Source organism: Mauremys mutica, chromosome 2, assembly GCF_020497125.1.
Source record: "Mauremys mutica isolate MM-2020 ecotype Southern chromosome 2, ASM2049712v1, whole genome shotgun sequence".
In the NCBI taxonomy this organism is placed as follows: Eukaryota; Metazoa; Chordata; order Testudines; family Geoemydidae; genus Mauremys; species Mauremys mutica.
This window is the reverse complement of record NC_059073.1, coordinates 199,428,179-199,450,722: the sequence shown is the minus strand read 5'-3', so window position 1 is coordinate 199,450,722 and position 22,544 is coordinate 199,428,179. Positions and strand designations below refer to the sequence as shown.

The following is a 22,544-nucleotide window of genomic DNA, read 5'->3' as shown; positions in this document are numbered from 1 at the left end:
CATGCTTTCTTCAAGCAGTGTGACATTCAGTTGGGTCTGTGGGTAGCACCTGCCTTAATGCATTCTGTGTGACGTTGTTTTTGCTGAGGTGTGAATGTATGTGTGGTTGGCGTTAGCAAGAGTACAAAGTGTGAACTGATATGTCTCAAGGAGATGTCAACTGTTATCTGGAAATTCAAGGTTCCTCAACAGGCCCTGACTGACCAAGGTCCTTCAAGAATCCCTATAGGCTGGTTTCAGTGGAAGGCACATGGTTGCCTAGGGTTCACGGATTATACACTGAGTCATGATTTTGTTCAGATTGTTATCTGGTTGCTCCAATCTGGAGTGTTGGGTGCTGGTTAGCCTTTGCCCATACTCCCACTCAGGCATCCACATGGATAAAGAAGGTATTTTTAATAACATTATGATAAGGCATGTCACCTTAGCTCTGGCCAGCACTATCTGTCTCCTTACTGATCGGTGTTTGGGGGAAGGTAGCTGGTTGCAGGGAGTTGGATTCCAGATGCAGTAGGAGGAAAGACAGCTCTCTGTTGCTCTTGGAGAGTATGAGGGAAGGTTCACAAAGAACCAAGAACCCCTGGTCCTAAGGTGGAACACAGAGCCACAGGGGAAAAAAGTGGACTTTACCACTCTTGGGGTACAGATGTGCTCCGGGGGGGGCAGGGGGGGGAATATATATTACTGTATAGTTGTTAGGTCATCAGCTGATGGATCTTCGTGTAGCAATAATGTAGTTAGCAGATCAAATTTGTGCAACTTCACTCAAGAAATTCTAAGGTTTTTTATGTACAATTTGATTAGCTCATTCACTTCTTAAATTCCCTCTTACTCCTAACACCTTTACCAGAGATCTTGATGCTTTTAACTACCAATGTATTTCATGCAAGCCAACAAGCAGCCATCAGATGGGTAGGGGTTTTTGGTTACACTCCTGGCCAACTTGGACCTAATTTCAACAAGAGACGTGAGGGTGGAAGGTTCAATATCTTGTTACCAATTTCCTCAGCTATCTGGTCCTTATCAGAGTGATAGATTTAAAAAAATAAAAAATATGCATATATTTCTGAGAATATGTCCAACCAGTCTGTGACAAGTTTTAGGTAGACGGCCTTAAGCTGCTCTGTATTATCCTTCTGAAAGCTTAAAAAAAACCCACCGTATCAAGTTTAATAACAAAAAAGTGAACATAAGACTTGCCACACCAGATTAAATCACTGGTCCACCAAGCCTAGCATCCTGGCTACCAGTGGCCAATTCCTTATGGTTTTCCCATCCACAATGGCCAGTTGGGCAATGCTGTATGTGAGAGTTACATGGGGAAATTTTTATGCTCTAAAGCATATGCTTTATGCTCTAAAGCATGTAATTTGATTACTCACCTCAAGAAGCAGAACTATAATAGATATTAATGGTTATAGAATTATCCAGCCCTTTTTAAAAATACACTCACTGTGTCTCACTCATTATTGATGGCCTATGGCAGTGAATTCTATAGGGTGACTGTAGGCTCTGTGTGAAGGAATATTTATGTATGTGTGTATACTACACATACATATATACAACAAACCCGTGGAACTTATTGCCATGGGATATTGTGATGGCCAAATGTATAAATGGGTTCAGAAAAGAACCGGATGGAGAATACATCCTTCAATGGCTATTAGTCTAGCCAAGATAGTCAGGGATGCTACCCTATGCTCGGGCAACCCTACACTTCTGAGTATCAGAATCTGGGAGTGGAAGACAGGGTAGATCACTCCATAATTGGTCTGTTCTGTACACTCCCCTGAAGCTCTGGTACTGACCACTGTTGGAGACAGGATACTAGGTAAGATGGACCATTGGTCTGACCCAATATGCCAGCTCTGATGTTCACGTGTATGTATATAAACATGTATCTCATGAGCATCTAGGCTTTCTGAAATTTCTCAAACTGACGGCTTCCTCCTTTCCTTTCTTTTTTAATACTAGACTGGGAAGCTCGGATAGACAGCCACGGAAGGGTATTTTATGTGGATCATGTGAATCGAACCACAACATGGCAGCGCCCCACAGCAGCAGCCACTCCAGATGGAATACGCAGATCTGGTTCAATCCAACAAATGGAGCAGCTCAATCGGCGGTGAGTAATTCTGGACTGAAATTCCCAAACAACACCACTAAGAAAATGTTCTAGTTATGAGAAATGGTACTCACGTTATTCCAAACCAGCATCTGAAATGTTCCTGAAATAACTAAAACTTTCAACATAAATAAGCTATGAGATATATTTGAAGGTACAATGTTGAATAACAATTAGCAGGTCAGAACCTACTGCTCGTGGATGATAACCATCTTGCTTTAAAAAAGGTGACATTTTTAGCACTGGCAATTTGGGAGCCCAAAATAAATGGAAACAGTTTTCAGTGCTACTTTCAGGCTGGCTTTACAATTATAAAACACTGTACTTTTTAATTAGTATTTTTGTATGTAGTTCCATAAGTCTATATGGTACTTTACAACAGGAAGTGGTGTTTAAAAATAGCAAAGTGTCTGACCAAACAGATTACAGTCTAGAGACACAAAGTGAACATAGTGCATTGCGCAAAGAGTGACATGTGCTCAGTCCTCATCCTCAAAGGAAACCTCTACAACACCTTCAAAAGACAAGCCTGGGAACTTAAATACATAACTCTGCTGGACACTAAAAACCATGGATTTAACAGAGACATTAGTTTTATGGCCCATTACAACAACTTATAACACACCCTGCTGCCTACTAACACTCCTTTGTCCTATGGCTGCTGAAGTTTTAATTGCCTACTTCATTTAAAGTGGTCTCCTACAATATGTATGAACAACTTATGCTTAACAATCTGTCCCACCTTATATTTCGCTTGGGCACTCTAGTTTCCTTCTCCACACCTGAAGAAGAAGAGGAGCTCTGTGAAGTGCAAAAGCTTGTCCCTTCCCCCAGCAGAAGTTGGTCCAATCATGGCTTCCCTTCACTTTTCCTCTCACCACTTATGAGAAGGATCAGTGCAGGTGGGGGTGGGGAGGCAGGATTCTTCAGAGCTTCTGTGTTACCTATGAGAGCAGAGGACAGATGGTCTGGGTGAGAATATGAAGAGAAGTCGAGCAATCAAGCTCTGAGTTCAGGCTTCAGCCCCACTGCTTTGAGATGCTTCAGCTTCCAGACCTCCACTGTGCTCCTCCAGCTGCTACACCTATACACCTACCTCAGTCTTATGGGAGCTATTCAGAGATGAGGTCAGGAAAGCAACAGCTCTAGTTGCTGAGAGCCTCCCTTTGCAATTTTTCTCCACCAGTGCTGCAGGCTGAATGTTATGGATGCTCATGCAGTTGGAATTATCATCTCCCCACTATAGCACTGTAGTGGTTCCTTCCCAAGGTCCATGGGTTGGGAAGCACCAAGATGTAGCTGTTGACATTAGCAAGGCTGACAAGCTGTGACACAGCATGTATGAGATATTTGTTTTAAATAGTGAAGTGCTAATGAGTATCCCACTGAAAGACATTTCAAAACCCTTTGCACAGCTGGAGGAAACTAGAAACACTTCCTTAAAATGAATCCCGAGAGAGGGAGTCTCCCTCCAAATGAGGCAGCTTTATCACTGATAGCAATGTCTATTCAACTACTACTCTACACAAAGAAAGATTTGTTACAATTTCCTTTGTTTCCTTGTATTTCAGAATGAACTGAGGGAAGAAGAGTAAAAGAAATATATAGCTAGACAATAATCTTCCACTATTACCTCAGAAAACATTTTCTCATCCTCTGCTCCTGCTTACTGTAATGATATAGTTTCTTATTTAAATAAGCAAGACTGAAATTGTTATCCCCTGATTATAGGCTTTAAAATGGCATGAAGGTTGGTTTGGGTTTTTCTAGTACTTTAAAAACATCATTTGGGGATCATCAGAGCGCCAAGCTAGGAGACAGAGAGAGTGCTTGAACGGTCCTTCTTTCCATGGCAGGAAAATAAGATAGGAGTTACTTAGATCCTTTGTAGGGAGAAAATGGTCGCTGATGACAGCCATCAGGGAGTTTTCCTAAGGGCTAACCAGCTTTCTGAAAATGTCTGTGGTGCAAAATAGGTCATAACCACAAACAGATCCATGAGGAATTGTCCTCCTCTTCTCTCCAAACCTAGCATGCTGGGCACAGAGTGGGCATTTGACTACCATAGTGTAATTTTGTTTATAGTGGTAAGAACTTGCAGTAGTTTGTTTTAATTATAATTTTCCTTAGAAGGTGCCAAGCTAGCATATTAATTTATAAAGAAAAGACAGGCGTTTCTAGAAACCCCTTGCAGTGAATTGGATAGATGTTGTCTGAAGCCATCAAGGGCTCGTGTAAATTATAGTTTTTTGTTGTGCTGTAACTTGAGTTAATTGAATACCAAGTAAGCTGAGCTAATGAATACTATTGTATATTTATTGTAGACAGTCACCATTTGTTCCATGAGGTTGAACTCTCTTGGGTGAGCCACAAACAACCAGGAACAAACATTGGTGAGTGTCTAAACTAGAAATGACAATTGTGTTAGCTAGCTCAGGTTAATTGGCAATACCCTTAGGCCATATCTACGCTTATAAGCTTACAGTAGCACAGCTGTACCAATGCAGCTGTGCCTCTGTAAGAGCACTTGTGTAACCATGTTATGTCGAAGGGAGAGAGCTCTCCCGTCAACATAATAAAACCAGCTCAATGAGTGGCAGTAGCTATGGCAGTGGGAGAGCGTCTTCTGCCGACATAGCGCTGTGCACAGGAATGCTTATATCGGCAAAACTAACGTTTTTTCACACCCCTGAGTGACAAAAGTTTTGCCAATATAAGTGCTAGTGCAGACATAGCCTAAGTCAGTGGCTCTCAGCCTTTCCAGACCACTATACCCCTTTCAGGAGTCTGATTTGTCTTGTGTTCCCCCAAGTTACACCTCACTTAATAACTATTGGCTTACAAAACCAAACATAAAAATACAAAAGTGTCACAGCACACTATTACTGAACAGTTGCTTGCTTTCTCATTTTTTACCATATAATTATAAAATAAATCAATTGGAAAATATAGTACTTACATTTCAGTGTATAGGATATAGAGCAGCATAAACAAGTCATTGTATGATATTTTAGTTTGTACTGACTTCACTAGTGCTTTTTAAGTAGCCTGTTGTAAAACTAGGCAAATATCTAGATGAAGTGATGTACTCCTTGGAAGACCTCTACATACCCCTGAGGTACATGTTCCCCTGGTTGAGAACCACAGAAGTGACATCTTTGGTTTACATTTTAGTTTTCCATGTTTTCATATAGTTTGATTCCTTTTTTGACACCCATGTTTGGTTTAGGATTTGATCATTAACAATTTAATACTCTGTAATTAGGCCAATAATACCTTTGTTGCTCATCTGTATATGGGTATTTTTTAGCATTTGTACATTCAGGATATAGAGTGAGAAGCGGAGGGAATTTTCATTAGTAGCATATTTCTCCTCACTTGATTCCCAATGGCGACTAAGCACATTACAACTGAGTAATTGTGGAATCCCATGGTTTCTTAGCACAAAAAAAGCCATCTGGTAATTCTTTAATCTCTGCTGTAAAAGAGCTCCATTAAGTAAAAATGCTGAATAGACCACCAAGTCTTTAAGAGGCTTCTCTTGTCATGCCAATGCTTGTATATGTGTAGCCATGGATATTTCCAAAAATTCTAGCAAAAGGGATACATATTGGCCATTGCAACAAACTTCACCAACCTGTGTATCTTACAAGTGGGAAGCAATTCTAATATTTTATGGCCGGGTGAAATAGAGAAATTATCTGTCCTGAAGCAGGTTTCAAGATTAGCTCATTCAAAAAAATTCAGGTAACTTGGATTACCAGTTTGTGAGAAAAACCTTTTCTTAAACTGTTGTTGAAAACCACTACTTAGGCTTGAATATTATTTTCAACAACCATTTTAAAGAAGTTTTGATTTTGTAGGTCAAACCTCATTACCTGGAATAGTTTTTGTTAACTCTGCTTGAAAATCATTTCTAGCTGAGGCAACTGTTTACAAAGAGCTTGGATGATATAATTAAAATCAGCCTGAATTTGTGCCCCAAATTCAAACAAAATGGAACCCCAAACCTTTTGAGGTTTGAAAAAAAGCTCAGTCTACTTTCTTTTCACACAAATCTGTTCACCTTCCCACTTCCTAGATTCATCTGGGAGAAGGAGTGGAAATACCAAAATATCACTAGGAAAGCTTGCTATTTTCATTCCTGCCAAAACCATAAAGTACTGGAAATCTAGTTTTAAAAAGGAATGACTGAGAGTATTCTGTTCCAAGGGCCTAATCCTTCATTCTGTGAATACTCAGAGATCCCCAATGACTTTAATGGACATTTTGACTATATGGGGAATGCAGGATTGGGACCTACAGTCTGGATAAGATCCAAACACTACTATTTTTTTTTGTTAGAAGAGTCTTCCTCCTTTACTACAGCACTTCTTGCCTTTCCTCGAGTTACTGAAGCAGTTAACAGCCAGCGCTGTTCAAATTACATGACATGGTTAACTATCCACTGCGATCTGGTAAAACTGTGCAGCATTTGTGTAACTAGACTTGTCTTTACATGAATAATAATAATAAAAAATGACACAATAAATAATAATAGTACAGTAAAAACAGCCTCTAGTGTGTTTTTTCTAAACCATTATTTCTTTGACAAATCACTTTGAAAAGGGACTGTGATTTTCAAATACATTCCCATAACTTTTGCCCTTTCAAAGTTTTTTTTACAATCACATTGGCATTTTCTGGTATTTATTTAGGACAATTTTACAGTATCTAGACAAAAAAAAAGTAGCCTGTTTTTGGCATACAGCTAGCATTACTGTGTAAAGTTTGCCAGCAGGGGATTTTCTAACATCTAATTAAATTGAAGCTACAGTTACCATATATATAAAACTTTTGACTATATTAACTACTTTTTTCTGCTCTGCTGTTGCATAAGGGTGTTGTAAAACTCCTGCAATATTGGAGTGGAAAGTTTACTCAATTAGCCTACAGTCAAGTGAATAAAAAATTTTAAAGCTTGTTATAAAATAAAGGTGGAAAAAGTAGAGGTAAATTAATGTAGTTGTGAAATCTACTATAATAATTTGCTTCTAAGGTATATGTTTATCTAAAAACAAAAATCCTCAATTCTCTTGCTTTTTTAACCAATTCTAAATAGGTTATTTATTGAGCTACTAAAAGCTACATTAAAGGAAAACTTGGAATACTGAGGAAAATGAAAACTACTGTGTTAGTCAAGTATAAATCCATTAAATTTTCACCCATTTTCCATAATTTAGCCTAAACTCCAGTAACCTGTTGAGAGTTAGTATGCTACTGGAGATTCTGTCTTTTGAATGGGATGTAAAGTCAAGCTCCAGACTACTTGTCTTCAGAGATGTCATGGCACTTTGAGATATAACCGTTGGAGTTCAGGCCAAAATCTAACTTGGCATAAATACATATTTTTTTAAAAAAAGAGAAAAATGGAGGGATACTCTTCATAAATCTGGAGTCACACAGATGAAAGAAAGAAGACCAGAAACCAGGAAAAAGAGAGACAAAGAAACTTGGGCCAAAGATCAGATATAATCAATGAAGCTACATGGATTTATGCCAGGTGGGGATCTGGCCCATTATGAATGCTGAGAGTTAATGAAAATGAGACAACAAAAAAGGTTTTAAAATATCAGGGTGGGGCAGAAGCTCATTAAAAGTATTAACAAGATAGATATCTATTATTTTTTAAAATATTTTTCATTAAATAATTTTTAAAATTTGTCACATTCTTGTCATACATTATCAGAATCCCAGGCTGGGGCCTGTTCATGAACATAAAGGTTAGAAGCTATGGACGTTCTCTCACCCCTAGTCTGTCAAATGTTCAATGAATGAGTCACCAGTATGGCTACAGCAGGATTGACTTCCCACATTATTTATCTCTGTTTTACAATACATAGAATTAGTACTGTATACTGCATATTTTAAACATAATAAACACATAAAAGAGAACATCCTTTATGGGACTCAAACCTTCAACGTCATGAACACTGTGGCCCTGATCCAGCAAAGTATTTAGCACCTTGCTTAACTTTAAGCCCAAGAGTAGTCTCATTAAAGTCAATCAACATGAAATTGCCTTAACAGAAAAAAAAGTTTTAAAAGCTTCACTCCACACCTGCCTCTTCTTCGTCCTCCTTGTTTCCCTCCGTGTTCTCACTGGCTCTGTCCCAGTGCTTAATTTGTAATGAAAGAGGTGCCAGGGCTCAAGCAACTTTTTTACATTCATAACTGATGCAGCAAGCCCAGAAGTGCTGGGGCTCTGAACTGCCAAGCCTAGAGGTGCCGGGGCTCAGCCCTGGCAAGCCCTGGCACAAATTAAACACTGCTCTGTCCCCTTCAACCCTTTCCCGTCAGCTTTCCACTTAGCTTATCATCACCAAAATCAATCCATACACACACACAAAAAAGCATGGAACTAACATGACACGTCCTGCCCTTATGTTGTTCACTCCACTTGTGTGTTACACCACTTTCCTCTACCCTGTGTCTGTTTTATCCATTAGATTGTCAGCTCTTCAGGGCAGGGATTGTCCATTGTTCTGTGTTTGTGCAGTGCCTAGAACAACAAGCCTGTTCTCGGCAGGTCCCTAGGCACTACCACAACAAACATGATGAATAATAATGATTAGTTAAAAAAAAATGAATAATGGTTATGGAGCCAAGGCTGTGAAGTGTTGAACATATTAAGCATGCTCCCATTGCAATTGTTGGGAGTTGAGGACACTCAGCACCTCAGAGGATCAAGCCCTATGTGATTGATTATGTTAACCAATGACAAATTAGGACTTGATTCTTCCCTGCCTTTCACCTTATATAGTCATTGATCCCTGTGGAATGTGGGTGATTTGCACAGGTACAAGACAGGGAAGACTCAGGCCCATTGGTGCTTTAAAAGTACATGCCGCTTTTAGCAATATTTTAATTGTTCAAAAGTGTTGATTTTTCCAACTCTCATTAAGAAAGAGATAGAAAGGCATTTTGGTGAGCAGCAAAATGCTTTGTACCGTTATTCCACCAAAACGTATAGCTAAAACACCTTTTTTCTTTCATGTAAAATATGCAGGTATCAAAATATTCAGCGGACTATTGCAACAGAGAGGCCAGAGGAAGATGCTGTTGTGAACAACAGAGCCGAGAGGCTCTCCATTGGAGGAGGAAGTGACTCTGAGGCAGACTTTTCCCAGCCAAACTCAGGTATGGGAGAGGAAGCTATTAACAGCATAAGAACATAAGAAAGGCCGTACCAGGTCAGACCAAAGGTCCATCTAGCCCAGTATCTGTCTACCGACAGTGGCCAATGCCAGGTGCCCCAGAGGGAGTGAACCTAACAGGTAATGATCAAGTGATCTCTCTCCTGCCATCCATCTCCTTCCTCTGACGAACAGAGGCTAGGGATACCATTCTTACCCATCCTGTCTAATAGCCATTTATGGACTTAGCCACCATGAATTTATCCAGTCCCCTTTTAAACATTGTTATAGTCCTAGCCTTCACAACCTCTTCAGGTAAGGAGTTCCACAAGTTGACTGTGCGCTGCGTGAAGAAGAACTTCCTTTTATTTGTTTTAAACCTGCTGCCTATTAATTTCATTTGGTGACCCCTAGTTCTTGTATTATGGGAATAAGTAAATAACTTTTCCTTATCCACTTTCTCAACATCACTCATGATTTTATATACCTCTGTCATGTCCCCCCTTAGTCTTCTCTTTTCCAAGCTGAAGAGTCCTAGCCTCTTTAATCTTTCCTCGTATGGCACCCTCTCTAAACCCCTAATCATTTTAGTTGCCCTTTTCTGAACCTTTTCTAGTGCTAGAATATCTTTTTTGAGGTGAGGAGACCACATCTGTACACAGTATTCGAGATGTGGGTGTACCATGGATTTATATAAGGGCAATAATATATTCTCAGTCTTATTCTCTATCCCCTTTTTAATGATTCCTAACATCCTTTTTGCTTTTTTGACCGCCTCTGCACACTGCGTGGACATCTTTAGAGAACTATCCACGATGACGCCAAGATCTTTTTCCTGACTCGTTGTAGCTACATTAGCCCCCATCATGTTGTATGTATAGTTGGGGTTATTTTTTCCAATGTGCATTACTTTACATTTATCCACATTAAATTTCATTTGCCATTTTGTTGCCCAATCACTTAGTTTTGTGAGATCTTTTTGAAGTTCTTCACAATCTGCTTTGGTCTTAACTATCTTGAGTAGTTTAGTATCATCTGCAAACTTTGCCACCTCACTGTTTACCCCTTTCTCCAGATCATTTATGAATAAATTGAATAGGATTGGTCCTAGGACTGACCCTTGGGGAACACCACTAGTTACCCCTCTCCATTCTGAGAATTTACCATTAATTCCTACCCTTTGTTCCCTGTCCTTTAACCAGTTCTCAATCCATGAAAGGACCTTCCCTTTTATCCCATGACAGCTTAATTTACGTAAGAGCCTTTGGTGAGGGACCTTGTCAAAGGCTTTCTGGAAATCTAAGTACACTATGTCCACTGGATTCCCCTTGTCCACATGTTTGTTGACCCCTTCAAAGAACTCTAATAGATTAGTAAGACACGATTTCCCTTTACAGAAACCATGTTGACTATTGCTCAAGAGTTTATGTTTTTCTATGTGTCTGACAATTTTATTCTTTACTATTGTTTCAACTGATTTGCCCGGTACCGACGTTAGACTTACCGGTCTGTAATTGCCGGGATCACCCCTAGAGCCCTTTTTAAATATTGGCGTTACATTAGCTAACTTCCAGTCATTGGGTACCGAAGCCGATTTAAAGGACAGGTTACAAACCTTAGTTAATAATTCCGCAACTTCACATTTGAGTTCTTTCAGAACTCTTGGGTGAATGCCATCTGGTCCCGGTGACTTGTTAATGTTGAGTTTATCAATTAATTCCAAAACCTCCTCTAGTGACACTTCAATCTGTGACAGTTCCTCAGATTTGTCACCTACAAAAGCCAGTCAGGTTTGGGAATCTCCCTAACATCCTCAGCCGTGAAGACTGAAGCAAAGAATCCATTTAGTTTCTCCGCAATGACTTTATCGTCTTTAAGCGCTCCTTTTGTATTTTGATCATCAAGGGGCCCCACTGGTTGTTTAGCAGGCTTCCTGCTTCTGATATACTTAAAAAACATTTTGTTATTACCTTTGGAGTTTTTGGCTAGCAGTTCTTCAAACTTCTCTTTGGCTTTTCTTATTACACTCTTGCACTTAAGTTGGCAGTGTTTGTGCTCCTTTCTATTTGCCTCACTAGGATTTGACTTCCACTTTTTAAAGGAAGTCTTTTTATCTCTCACTGCTTCTTTTACATGGTTGGTAAGCCACAGTGGCTCTTTTTTAGTTCTTTTACTGTTTTTCTTAATTTGGGGTATACATCGGGGGGAGGAGTGGCACTATATGTGAAAGAAAGTGTAGATTCAAATGAAGTAAAAATCTTAAGCGAATCCACATGTTCCATAGAGTCTCTATGGATAGAAATTTCATGCTCTAGTAAAAATATAACATTAGGGATCTATTATCGACCACCTGACCAGGACAGTAATAGTGATGATGAAATGCTAAGGGAAATTAGAGAGGCTATCAAAATTAAGAACCTGATAATAGTGGGGGATTTCAATTATCCCCATATTGACTGGGAACATTTCACTTCAGGACGAAATGCAGAGATAAAATTTCTCGATACTTTAAATGACTGCTTCATGGAGCAGCTGGTACGGGAACCCACAAGGGGAGAGGCAACTCTAGATTTAATCTGGAGTGGAGCGCAGGAGCTGGTCCAAGAGGTAACTATAGCAGGACCGCTTGGAAAAAGTGACCATAATACAATAGCATTCAACATCCCTGTGGTGGGAAGAACACCTCAACTGCCCAACACTGTGGCATTTAATTTCAAAAGGGGGAACTATACAAAAATGAGGGGGTTAGTTAGACAAAAGTTAAAAGGTACAGTGACTAAAGTGAAATCTCTGCAAGTTGCATGGGCCCTTTTTAAAGACACCATAATAGAGGCCCAACTTCAATGTATACCCCAAATTAAGAACAGCATGTGGCATCAGATGTCGTTCCATTCTGGGAAACAAGCTGGACACACTACGGTGCCCTGATGAAGACTCAGGCTTCAGTACTTTATGGCAGAAATGGCTAAGTGAAAGGAAGGAGAGTATAGAGCATGAATAGACCCTCAGAAGGTAATAAGCAAGTGTTAGGGGACTCTTTTAATGAGTCCTTACATAGACAAAGTGTTTTTACAATAGATTGGGTTTGAATGTCCAGGTATTATACATGAAAATGGAGAAAGTGCCTATTTTCTCAAGCTTGCAATTACAGTAGCTACACTGTTTCCTTTTGGTGATAGTGTGATTGTGACACTATGGGGGTTCATCCAGATCAGCCAGGGGTTGTGTCACTGCCTGTCCTGTAACCTTGGGGGCATCTGTGCTATGCAGGTTGGCTCAGAGCCCTGACACAAGTAGTCTGCTCACAGCACAATTATCTCACCCTGGTTCCCACCAGCATGGTTACTCTTCACAGGGTGTCACCAACAGCCCCTTGTCTCCCCAAAATAGGGTGACCAGATGTCCCAATATTCAGGGCTTTGTCTTATATTGGTGCTTATTACCCACCCCCCATCCCGATTTTTCACACTTGCTATCTGATTTGACTGAGGACCCATATTAATCCACTGCACCGATACGGTTCTGTAATAAGTTAAGAATAAGTTTATTAAGAAAGAAGATAGATTTAAATGGTCTCAAGTAAGAACTAAAGAGATAGGAAAGATTACAAACAAAACATGCCTTCTAGTGACTAAAACTTAATTCTAGCAAGTTACAGTCTTGGTCTAGACAAGGTGGGTGAGATAGTATCGCTTATTGGACCAGCTTCTGTTGGTGAGAGAGACAAGCTTTTGATCCACACAGAGTTCTCAAAAGCTTGTCTCTCTCACCAACAGAAGTTGGTACAATAAAAGATACTATCTCACCCACCTTGTGTCTTGAATATCCTTGGACTGACATGACTACAACTGCACTGCATACAAGCTTGGTCTAAGCAGATTTCTTATCTAGAGTGACTTCTCAGAGACTTCAACCTCCCCATTAGTAAACTTTCTCAGATTACAATAGCTCTGATCCCTTGCGTCCATCCGGTGATAGCTTATTGCTTCTGCTTATATCTTCCCAAAGTTCTTTGACTCTGTTTCAAGAGGCAGAAAGGTTTCCTGGGGATCCATCCTCCATGGAGATTAAGTGGTTATCTCCCCCTACTTGCTCAGCTAATGGATTTGTTTACCTTTCATGTAAATGTCCTTTTCAGTGTCTTTGGTCACACCTTGCTCAATTTACATTGGAGATACAGTCAAGCCGGAGAAACAACATTCCTTTGTCTATAACAGGCTGGGTTTAGGCACTGTCTGCCACTTACATTTAGGAACACATTTCAAGCACACATCTATAACTCTTTCATAGAATCATAGAATCATAGAATCTCAGGGTTGGAAGGGACCTCAGGAGGTCATCTAGTCCAACCCCCTGCTCAAAGCAGGACCAAACCCAACTAAATCATCCCAGCCAGGGCTTTGTCAAGCCTGACCTTAAAAACCTCTAAGGAAGGAGATTCCACCACCTCCCTAGGTAACCCATTCCAGTTCTTCACCACCCTCCTAGTGAAAAAGTTTTTCCTAATATCCAACCTAAACCTCCCCCTCTGCAACTTGAGACCATTACTCCTTGTTCTGTCATCTTCTACCACTGAGAACAGTCTAGATCCATCCTCTTTGGAACCCCCTTTCAGGTAGTTGAAAGCAGCTATCAAATCCCCCCTCATTCTTCTCTTCTGCATACTAAACAATCCCAGTTCCCTCAGCCTCTCCTCATAAGTCATGTGCTCCAGGTCCCTAATCATTTTTGTTGCCCTCCGCTGGACTCTCTCCAATTTATCCACATCCTTCTTGTAGTGTGGGGCCCAAAACTGGACACGGTACTCCAAATGAGGCCTCACCAGTGCTGAGTAGAGGGGAATGATCACATCCCTCGATCTGCTGGAAATGCCCCTACTTATACAACCCAAAATGCCATTAGCCTTCTTGGCAACAAGGGCACACTGTTGACTCATATTCAGCTTTTCGTCCACCGTAACCCCTAGGTCCTTTTCTGCAGAACTGCTGCCCAGCCATTCGGTCCCTAGTCTGTAGCAGTGCATAGGATTCTTCCGTCCTAAGTGCAGGACTCTGCACTTGTCCTTGTTGAACCTCATCATATTTCTTTTGGCCCAATCCTCTAATTTGTCTAGGTCCCTCTGTATCCTATCCCGACCCTCCAGCATATCAACCACTCCTCCCAGTTTAGTGTCATCTGCAAACTTGCTAAGGGTGCAGTCCACACCATCCTCCAGATCGTTAATGAAGATATTGAACAAAACCAGCCCCAGCACCGACCCTTGGGGCACTCCACTTGATACCGGCTGCCAACTAGACATGGAACCATTGATCACTACCCGTTGAGCCCGACCATCTAGCCAGTTTTCTATCCACCTTACCGTCCATTCATCCAGCCCAGACTTCTTTAACTTGCTGGCAAGAATACTGTGGGAGACTGTATCAAAAGCTTTGCTAAAGTCCAGAAATAGTACATCCACTGCTTTCCCCTCATCCACAGAGCCGGTTATCTCGTCATAGAAGGCAATTAGGTTAGTCAGGCATGACTTGCCCTTGGTGAATCCATGCTGACTGTTCCTGATCACTTTCCCCTCCTTTAAGTGGTTCAGGATTGATTCCTTGAGGACCTGTTCCATGATTTTTCCAGGGACTGAGGTGAGACTGACTGGCCTGTAGTTCCCTGGATCTTCCTTCTTCCCTTTTTTAAAGATGGGCACTACATTAGCTTTTTTCCAGTCATCCGGGACCTCCCCCGATTGCCATGATTTTTCAAAGATAATGGCCAATGGCTCTGCAATCTCATCGGCCAACTCCTTTAGCACCCTCGGATGCAGCGCATCCGGCCCCATGGACTTGTGCTCGTCCAGCTTTCCTAAATAGCCCCGAACTACTTCTTTCTCCACAGAGAGCTGGTCACCTCCTCCCCATACCATGCTGCAGAGTGCAGCTGTCTGGGAGCTGACCTTGTCTGTGAAGACAGAGGCAAAAAAAGCATTGAGTACACTAGCTTTCTCCACATCCTCTGTCACTAGGTTCCCTCCCTCATTCAGCAAGGGGCCCACACTTTCCTTGACTTTCTTCCTGTCGCTAACATACCTAAAGAAACCCTTCTTGTTACTCCTAACATCTCCGGCTAGCTGCAACTCCAAGTGTGATTTGGCCTTCCTGATTTCACACCTGCATGCCTGAACAATACTTTTATACTCCTCCCTGGTTATTTGTCCAATCTTCCACTTCTTGTAAGCTGTTCTTTTGTGTTTAAGACGAGCAAGGATTTCACTGTTAAGCCAAGCTGGTCGCCTGCCATATTTACTTTTCTTCCTACACATCGGGATGGTTTGCTCCTGCAACCTCAATAAGGTTTCTTTGAAATACAGCCAGCTTTCCTCGACTCCTTTCCCCGTCATGTTATTCTCCCAGGGGACCTTGCCCATCAGTTCCCTGAGGGAGTCGAAGTCTGCTTTTCTGAAATCCAGGGTCTCTGTTCTACTGCTTTCCCTTTTTTCTTGTGTCAGGATCCTGAACTCGACCATCTCATGGTCACTGCCTCCCAGGTTCCCATCCACTATTGCTTCCTCTACTATTTCTTCCCTGTTTGTGAGCAGCAGGTCAAGAAGAGCTTTGCCCCTAGTTGGTTCCTCCAGCACTTGCACCAGGAAATTGTCCCCTACACTTTCCAGAAACTTCCTGGATTGTCTGTGCACTGCTGTATTGCTCTCCCAGCAGATATCAGGGTGATTAAAGTCACCCATGAGAACCAGGGCCTGTGATCTAGCAACTTCCGTTAGTTGCTGGAAGAAAGCCTCGTCCACCTCATCCCCCTGGTCCGGTGGTCTGTAGCAGACTCCCACCACGACATTACCCTTGTTGTTCATACTTCTAAATTTAATCCAGAGACACTCAGGTTTTTCTGCAGTTTCATACTGGAGCTCTGAGCAGTCATACTGCTCTCTTACGTACAACGCAACTCCCCCACCTTATCTGCCCTGCCTGTCCTTCCTGAACAGTTTATATCCATCCATGACAGTACTCCAATCATGTGAGTTATCCCACCAAGTCTCTGTTATTCCAATTACATCATAATTCCCTGACTGTGCCAGGACTTCTAGTTCTCCCTGCTTGTTCCCCAGGCTTCTTGCATTTGTGTATAGGCACTTAAGATAACCCGCTGATTGTCCCGCTTTCTCAGTCTGAGACAGGAGTCCTCCCCTCTTGTAGTCTCCTGCTTGTGCTTCCTCCCGGTATCCCACTTCCCCATTTACCTCGGGGCTTTGGTCTCCTTCCCCCGGTGAACCTAGTTTAAAGCCCTCCTCACTAGGTTAGCCAGCCTGCTTGCAAAGATGCTCTTCCCTCTCTTCGTGAGGTGGTGCCCATCTCTGCCTAGCAATCCTTCTTCTTGGAAGACCATCCCATTGTCAAAGAATCCAAACCCTTCTCTCCGACACCATCTACGTAGCCATTCGTTGATTCGTTTATACATCACCCACACAGACAACACACAATAATATTAATGACCGGCATGTTACCATTTTGCATATGATATCTTACACGACACCTTTTAGATACAGATTATGATAACAAGTTGGGGCAGTGAGTATGTCAGGTGTGATGAAAGTTATTGTACTGCGTGCCCACTTCCAGCTGGCAGTGAGGGACTTCCTGGGTCACAGTAATTTTGATATTATGGGCCAAATTGGAAAGGGCCAGCCCTCCCTTCTGCACGCATATCTTGTGCCCATAAAATGTTCATCCACATTTTTGCACCTGCAATTGAACAAATTGAAAGCTAAGTGCTTGCATTGCTAAATGCTTGATTGCAGGTGCAAGTCACCTGGGGGGAAACACAAGCACTCAGACTTGCACCTGCATTTCACTTTGTGGACACAAAAAAATGAGTGTGTATTTAGTTAGTTAAACTTGTGCCTGCAACACGGGCAGTCAATACTCAGCCCTTCTGAAAATTCACACCTATGGCAGGGTTGCCACGTGATTATGTCTATTATTACATCTGTCACCTCTTTTCTTCCTTCTCCTGTGTTTGCATGCCATTACTGGCTAGTCTTTATTAGCAGGAAATAGCCTGCATGGCCTATGGTTCAATTCTGTTTATGTCTTTTGGAAGAGGAAAGCCTATTCAGAGTGAACATTTAATCTATGCTTTTTTAAAAAAGCTTTGTTAAATATTTAGTTTTGTCTATTATTAGCCTGAATCTTTATTTCTTTTTCCTTTAAAATCACTATAAGTCATAACCAAACGTACTTCACATGATATATAACCACTTTTGCACTCATTTGTATTGCAATTTTTATGATTCAGTTTAACTGAATTCCTTCTGTATAGAGAATCATACCTGATCCTACCTGCTAATAGTTAATTGAGGTGGAAACGGTATATGATTTGTGTTCTGTTACTACTTATATTACTTGTAATATTAAGTTGGATACGTATTTACAGTAGATATACAGTATTACTGTTACATACATACAGTGTTACTATGAGGGGAGGGATAGCTCAGTGGTTTGCACATTGGCCTGCTAAACCCAGGGTTGTGAGTTCAATCTTTGAGGGGTCCATTTAGGGATGTGGAGCAAAAATCTGTTAGGGACAATACTTGGTTCTGCTCTGAAGGCAGGAGACTGGACTCAATGACCTTTCAAGGTCCCTTCTAGTTCCATGAGATAGGTATATCTCCATATAATAAATTCAGAGGTTACTTGCATAATAAAATATTAAATTAATAATAATGCTGCCAGGAATCATTCACATAAATGGTGGTTGGATTTGATTTAATATGCCTTTTCTTTCCTTTTTTTAAAATAAAAAAGAACTATCAACTGTGGCATGTGCCTTTTTAATGTGTCTTTGCTATATATATTGTTTGGCAGTGGAGAGAGGAAAACAATGTAGCATTTGGTACCAACTTTTTAATTTAAAGGGAAAGCCACAAGGATGTGTGAATATCCACAAATAAAGGTGCACTGTCATATCCTCAGGTGAAATAAATCAGTTTAATGCCATCGGAGTCAGGAGAGCTATATCACAAAGTCTTTTTTCACAGTCTTAAGCGGACAGAATGATAAGGTGTAATTATAGATAGAAAAGTGACTGTCAACATTATATTATGTAGTTCTGTATTCATTCTCTTGATGACTTTCACATCAGATTTGTTCGGATTGTAGGTCAAAAACTGATTTTGGTTTAAAAGCATCAGTGCTGCAAACTGAGCCTAGAGCCCAAAACCTCCTGTGTGTTCTTCCCACTCTACATTCATCAACAGTAAGACAGATTCTACAATCAGAACTTAGCTAACAGTATTGGACCAGATCTTCAGCTGGTGTAAGCTAGTGGGGTTACATTGATTTATTGAAGTAAATGGAGCTATGCCGGTTTATACCAGCTAAGGATGTGGCCCCGAATTTATAACATACAATGTGAAAATCATTCAGCTCTCATTCCTGTAGCTGTATTTGCCCTGCAGTGCTAACCACAGGGAAAACTTTTGTCATTCACGTGAGCAGATATGACTCAAAGACACAAAGAGAGTGGATGCCATTTTTACACAGTCACTTGGATGACCACAGCCTCATTTTAAGATTAAAAAGAAGTCGCACAATATGGTGGAGTGGTAGGGTGGGCTTTGCTGGTACTGACAGAGGAGATAAGAATGACACTATTTGTGTTGTATTTTCTGTTATGTGTACTAGTCAATTGTTTTACTTTTATTTTCAGAAATTAGGAGAGAAGGGTCCCTTTCTCCAGTGAATTCTCAAAAAATCACCTTGCTGCTACAGTCTCCAGCTGTAAAGTTCATCACCAACCCCGAGTTCTTCACTGTGCTGCACGCAAACTATGTAAGTGCCAGTATCTCACCGTCTCTCACTCCTGCCTTTTGGGTCAAAAGGAAGAGCTCTGGACCTCTTCTAAGAGTGCACAGTGGGTATGTCTACACTGCAATGTAAGTCCAGGGTTCAAACTCAGGCTCCATCCTAACCCCAAGAGGGTGAAGCCTGAGTAAAGCCAGGACCCCAGGGGTCAAGCCCTTTTGCTTTGCAGTGTAGACGCAGCCCCATTAGACCCATTCTCTGGGAATCCACCAAAAGTATTCCACAATCCCATGGGTCAACTTTCTTTGTCCTCTGGACAGTCAAGTTTGGTGAACATTCAAGTTTTCCTACACTGCACCATGAACAAAGGGATAGAATGGCCACACTTTCAGAGAGTGCTATGAAGTATGGAATATGAGTGGTTGAACTCAGGCCCGCATAATGCAGTGAAGATCCTGGAACCTCATGTTGGGACCCAGAGTTTAACAATTCCTAACCTGGGGTTACAAATGAGTGTAGATATTCAAGCCCTAGGTTAACAAACCCAAGGTCTGTTAACTGAAATTCTACTAACCCTGGGTTTACATTGCACTGTAGATATACCCAGTCCTTAATTCCCTGACTCAGAACTCAATTGTCCTTTATGTGAACTGGACCAGGTTGGATGTAGCATGCCTAAACGACCCCAAAGGGAACTCTTGAGGGGATTCTGCCTCAGAGAGGAATTCCCTGGCAGCTCACAGGCCTGCCCCCACTACTTGTTCCCTTTCAGAAGGTGCAGCATACTCCCCATGTGTCTGGCCAGTTTTACTGCCTGGTGCACAGGGAGCTGGGATCCTAGCCCTGCCTCCTTCTGCATAAGGTGTCCAGACACCTCTATTGGATCCCTCTTCTCATGACCTTGCACAGCAGCTGGAAGGCTTCTTGTGTCCTCTGCAATTTGTACACTCAAGCAGCTGGGCACAACCTAGCACTCAGTGAGCAATTACAGACTAGGGATGATGCAGCTCTTTTGGATAAAATAGGAACTGAACTGAACCTACCTCAAACCCAAACCAAACTTCTCGAAGGTTCGGAAAACTATAGATAACTTTTCGTTTCCATTGTTGGAACGGGACTTCACTTCCTGCTTGCAACTGGGAATGAAAACTGACATGCAGTGAAAAAGCTTTAATTTCAGGCCAACTAGTAGCAGGAAGTCTGCAAAATCTCCCTGGGAGAACCTGTTCTCCTGAGATTTCGACTCCAGTTTTCTACCCCAAAGAGATTTGGATAATATTTGGATAAACATCCAAACATCACTTCTGAACCTTTTGAGGCTAATCCATTACTAGTGCTGATGGGTCTTCTCTGAAAAGGAACTTAAAGATTTTATAAGCTGTCTTGAAACAGGTCTTAGTTGGTACAAGGAACAGCTCACAAGAAGCTGAGTCCCAACTTCCTTTGTCACAAAAGTGACTAGGGCCATGGAACGCCTACATTTTGTTTACAAAGCTGTCTTTGATATTGGAGCAAGAATAGCCTGTCAACACATCTGTCAAGGCAGTCATACAAATTCCATTTGTGTAAAAATAGTGTACCACATAACTTTAGGCTTAAGGCCATTTTAACCACAAACTCCAAATAAAATTTAGAAGTGTTAATTAAACCAGTGAAATTTGAGTTGGAAAATATTATCCAGCAGTTAAAGCTAAAATGGAAACACTCTTGTTTAACAGATATTTTATGTCCCTGAAGGAATAAAACTATGTGAAATTCTGGGTTTCCCTAGTGTTGCTAAGTGATACTGAAATGTTCAGTTGTAGCAGATCATGATATATCATCTGCTGTGCAGTATGCTAGGACCTCAGATATTTGCATTCAGAAAACTTTCTTAGGTTGTAACATCTTCAGGGCAGAGATCATTTCTACCTCTGTGTTTGCAATGGGGCCCCTATCCTGTTTTGGGCCTCTGGACACTGCTGTAATATAAATAATATTTAAAAATGCATTGAAATGCACAGAAGGAATGAAATTCAAAGTTACTAGGTCAGATTCTGCCCTTGTTTACATCTGCATACATCTGAAGTAATGATATTGGAGTCAGTGAGGGGCCTTCAGCGAGCCAGTATGGCCCCAAAAGAGGGTGGCATAGACAGAGAGTGGCATGGCCAAAGCAGCCTGAGGATGTACTAAGGCAGCATATTCCTTCAGTAACTTCCACTGGAGTCCCCAGCAGAAATTAATGCTGCCCTCCCTGATGAAGCCCCTAAAAGAGGGCAGGTTACGGTAACATTGCCTTCTCTCCCTTGCGGCGCATCCTCCCTGGAGTGAAGAGTTGCAGGGTGAAACAAAGAGTTGTCATTACATGAGTAATTTATACTTCCCTGTGCCATCTCCGATGAACATGACCCATTTGGGGCCCTGATCCTGCAGTGAGATATGTACAGACAAACCCAACTGCAGGATCAGGGCCTGTGCATGTTTCTGTGAGATACAAATAATCTATACTGAACATGTCTGCTTGAATGGTGACACAAATACATTTTCATGAATGTTTTCACATCTGTATGGTATCATAAGAACCTAAGAACGGCCATACTGGGTCAGACCAAAGGTCCATCTAGCCCAGTATCCCGTCTTCTGACAGTGGCCAATGCCAGGTGCCCCAGAGAGAATGAACAGAACAAGTAATCATCAAGTGATCCATTCCCTGTCGCCCATTCTCAGCTGGCAAACACAGGCTAGGAACACCATCCCTGCCCATCCTGGCTAGTAGCCATTGATGGACCTATCCTCCATGAACTTATCTAGTTCTTTTTTGAACCCTATTATGGTCTACATTCACACAAACAGTACATCTCTCTGAATGTGTGATCAGTGAAATAAACACAACTGCATGTATTTCAGATATGTGAGACCCCAGAGATATGCACACTTGCACTTGTATATCTGGCAGTTTGGTACTGTTAACTACTGTGCATAGAGGTACGGAATTTTCAAATTTCCAGGTGACAATTGGTTATTTCTACATCTTTACTTAGAACCTAATCCAAAGCCCATTGAAATCGATGGAAAGATTGCTGTGGATTTCAGTGGGATTTGTAGCAGGCCTTAAGATATGTGTCATATCTGCTAGCCAAACTCATTTCTGAGACACTGGAACTGATTTCCTTGTCCTGTGTTTTTCATGCCTAGAGTGCCTATCGAGTCTTCACCAATAGCACCTGCTTGAAGCACATGATTCTAAAGATCCGCAGAGATGCTCGGAATTTTGAGCGCTATCAGCACAACAGGGACCTGGTAAATTTTATCAACACGTTTGCTGACACCCAACTGGAACTTCCACGGGGTTGGGAGATCAAAACAGATCAACAGGGCAAGGTGAGAGCGCCAACTGGGTGAATTTTCACATCCTGCCAACCTCACACGAGGCTAGATGATCGTGAAGGGTTTCTTGTG

At 41.6% G+C, this 22,544-nt stretch overlaps 1 protein-coding gene across 5 annotated transcripts in view; it reads left to right on the top strand.

Annotated features, from left to right (window-relative positions):
- The window catches only part of HECW1 (HECT, C2 and WW domain containing E3 ubiquitin protein ligase 1), a 398,524-nt gene that overhangs the window by 298,676 nt on the left and 77,304 nt on the right, over positions 1-22,544 (top strand). For all 5 annotated transcript variants that reach the window (XM_045008223.1, XM_045008222.1, XM_045008225.1 and 2 more), the window contains 4 exons: positions 1,975-2,125; positions 9,174-9,304; positions 19,009-19,130; positions 22,281-22,466. In XM_045008223.1, the coding sequence (XP_044864158.1) occupies positions 1,975-2,125; positions 9,174-9,304; positions 19,009-19,130; positions 22,281-22,466 (590 nt within the window). The remainder of the gene's footprint in view (positions 1-1,974; positions 2,126-9,173; positions 9,305-19,008; positions 19,131-22,280; positions 22,467-22,544) is intronic.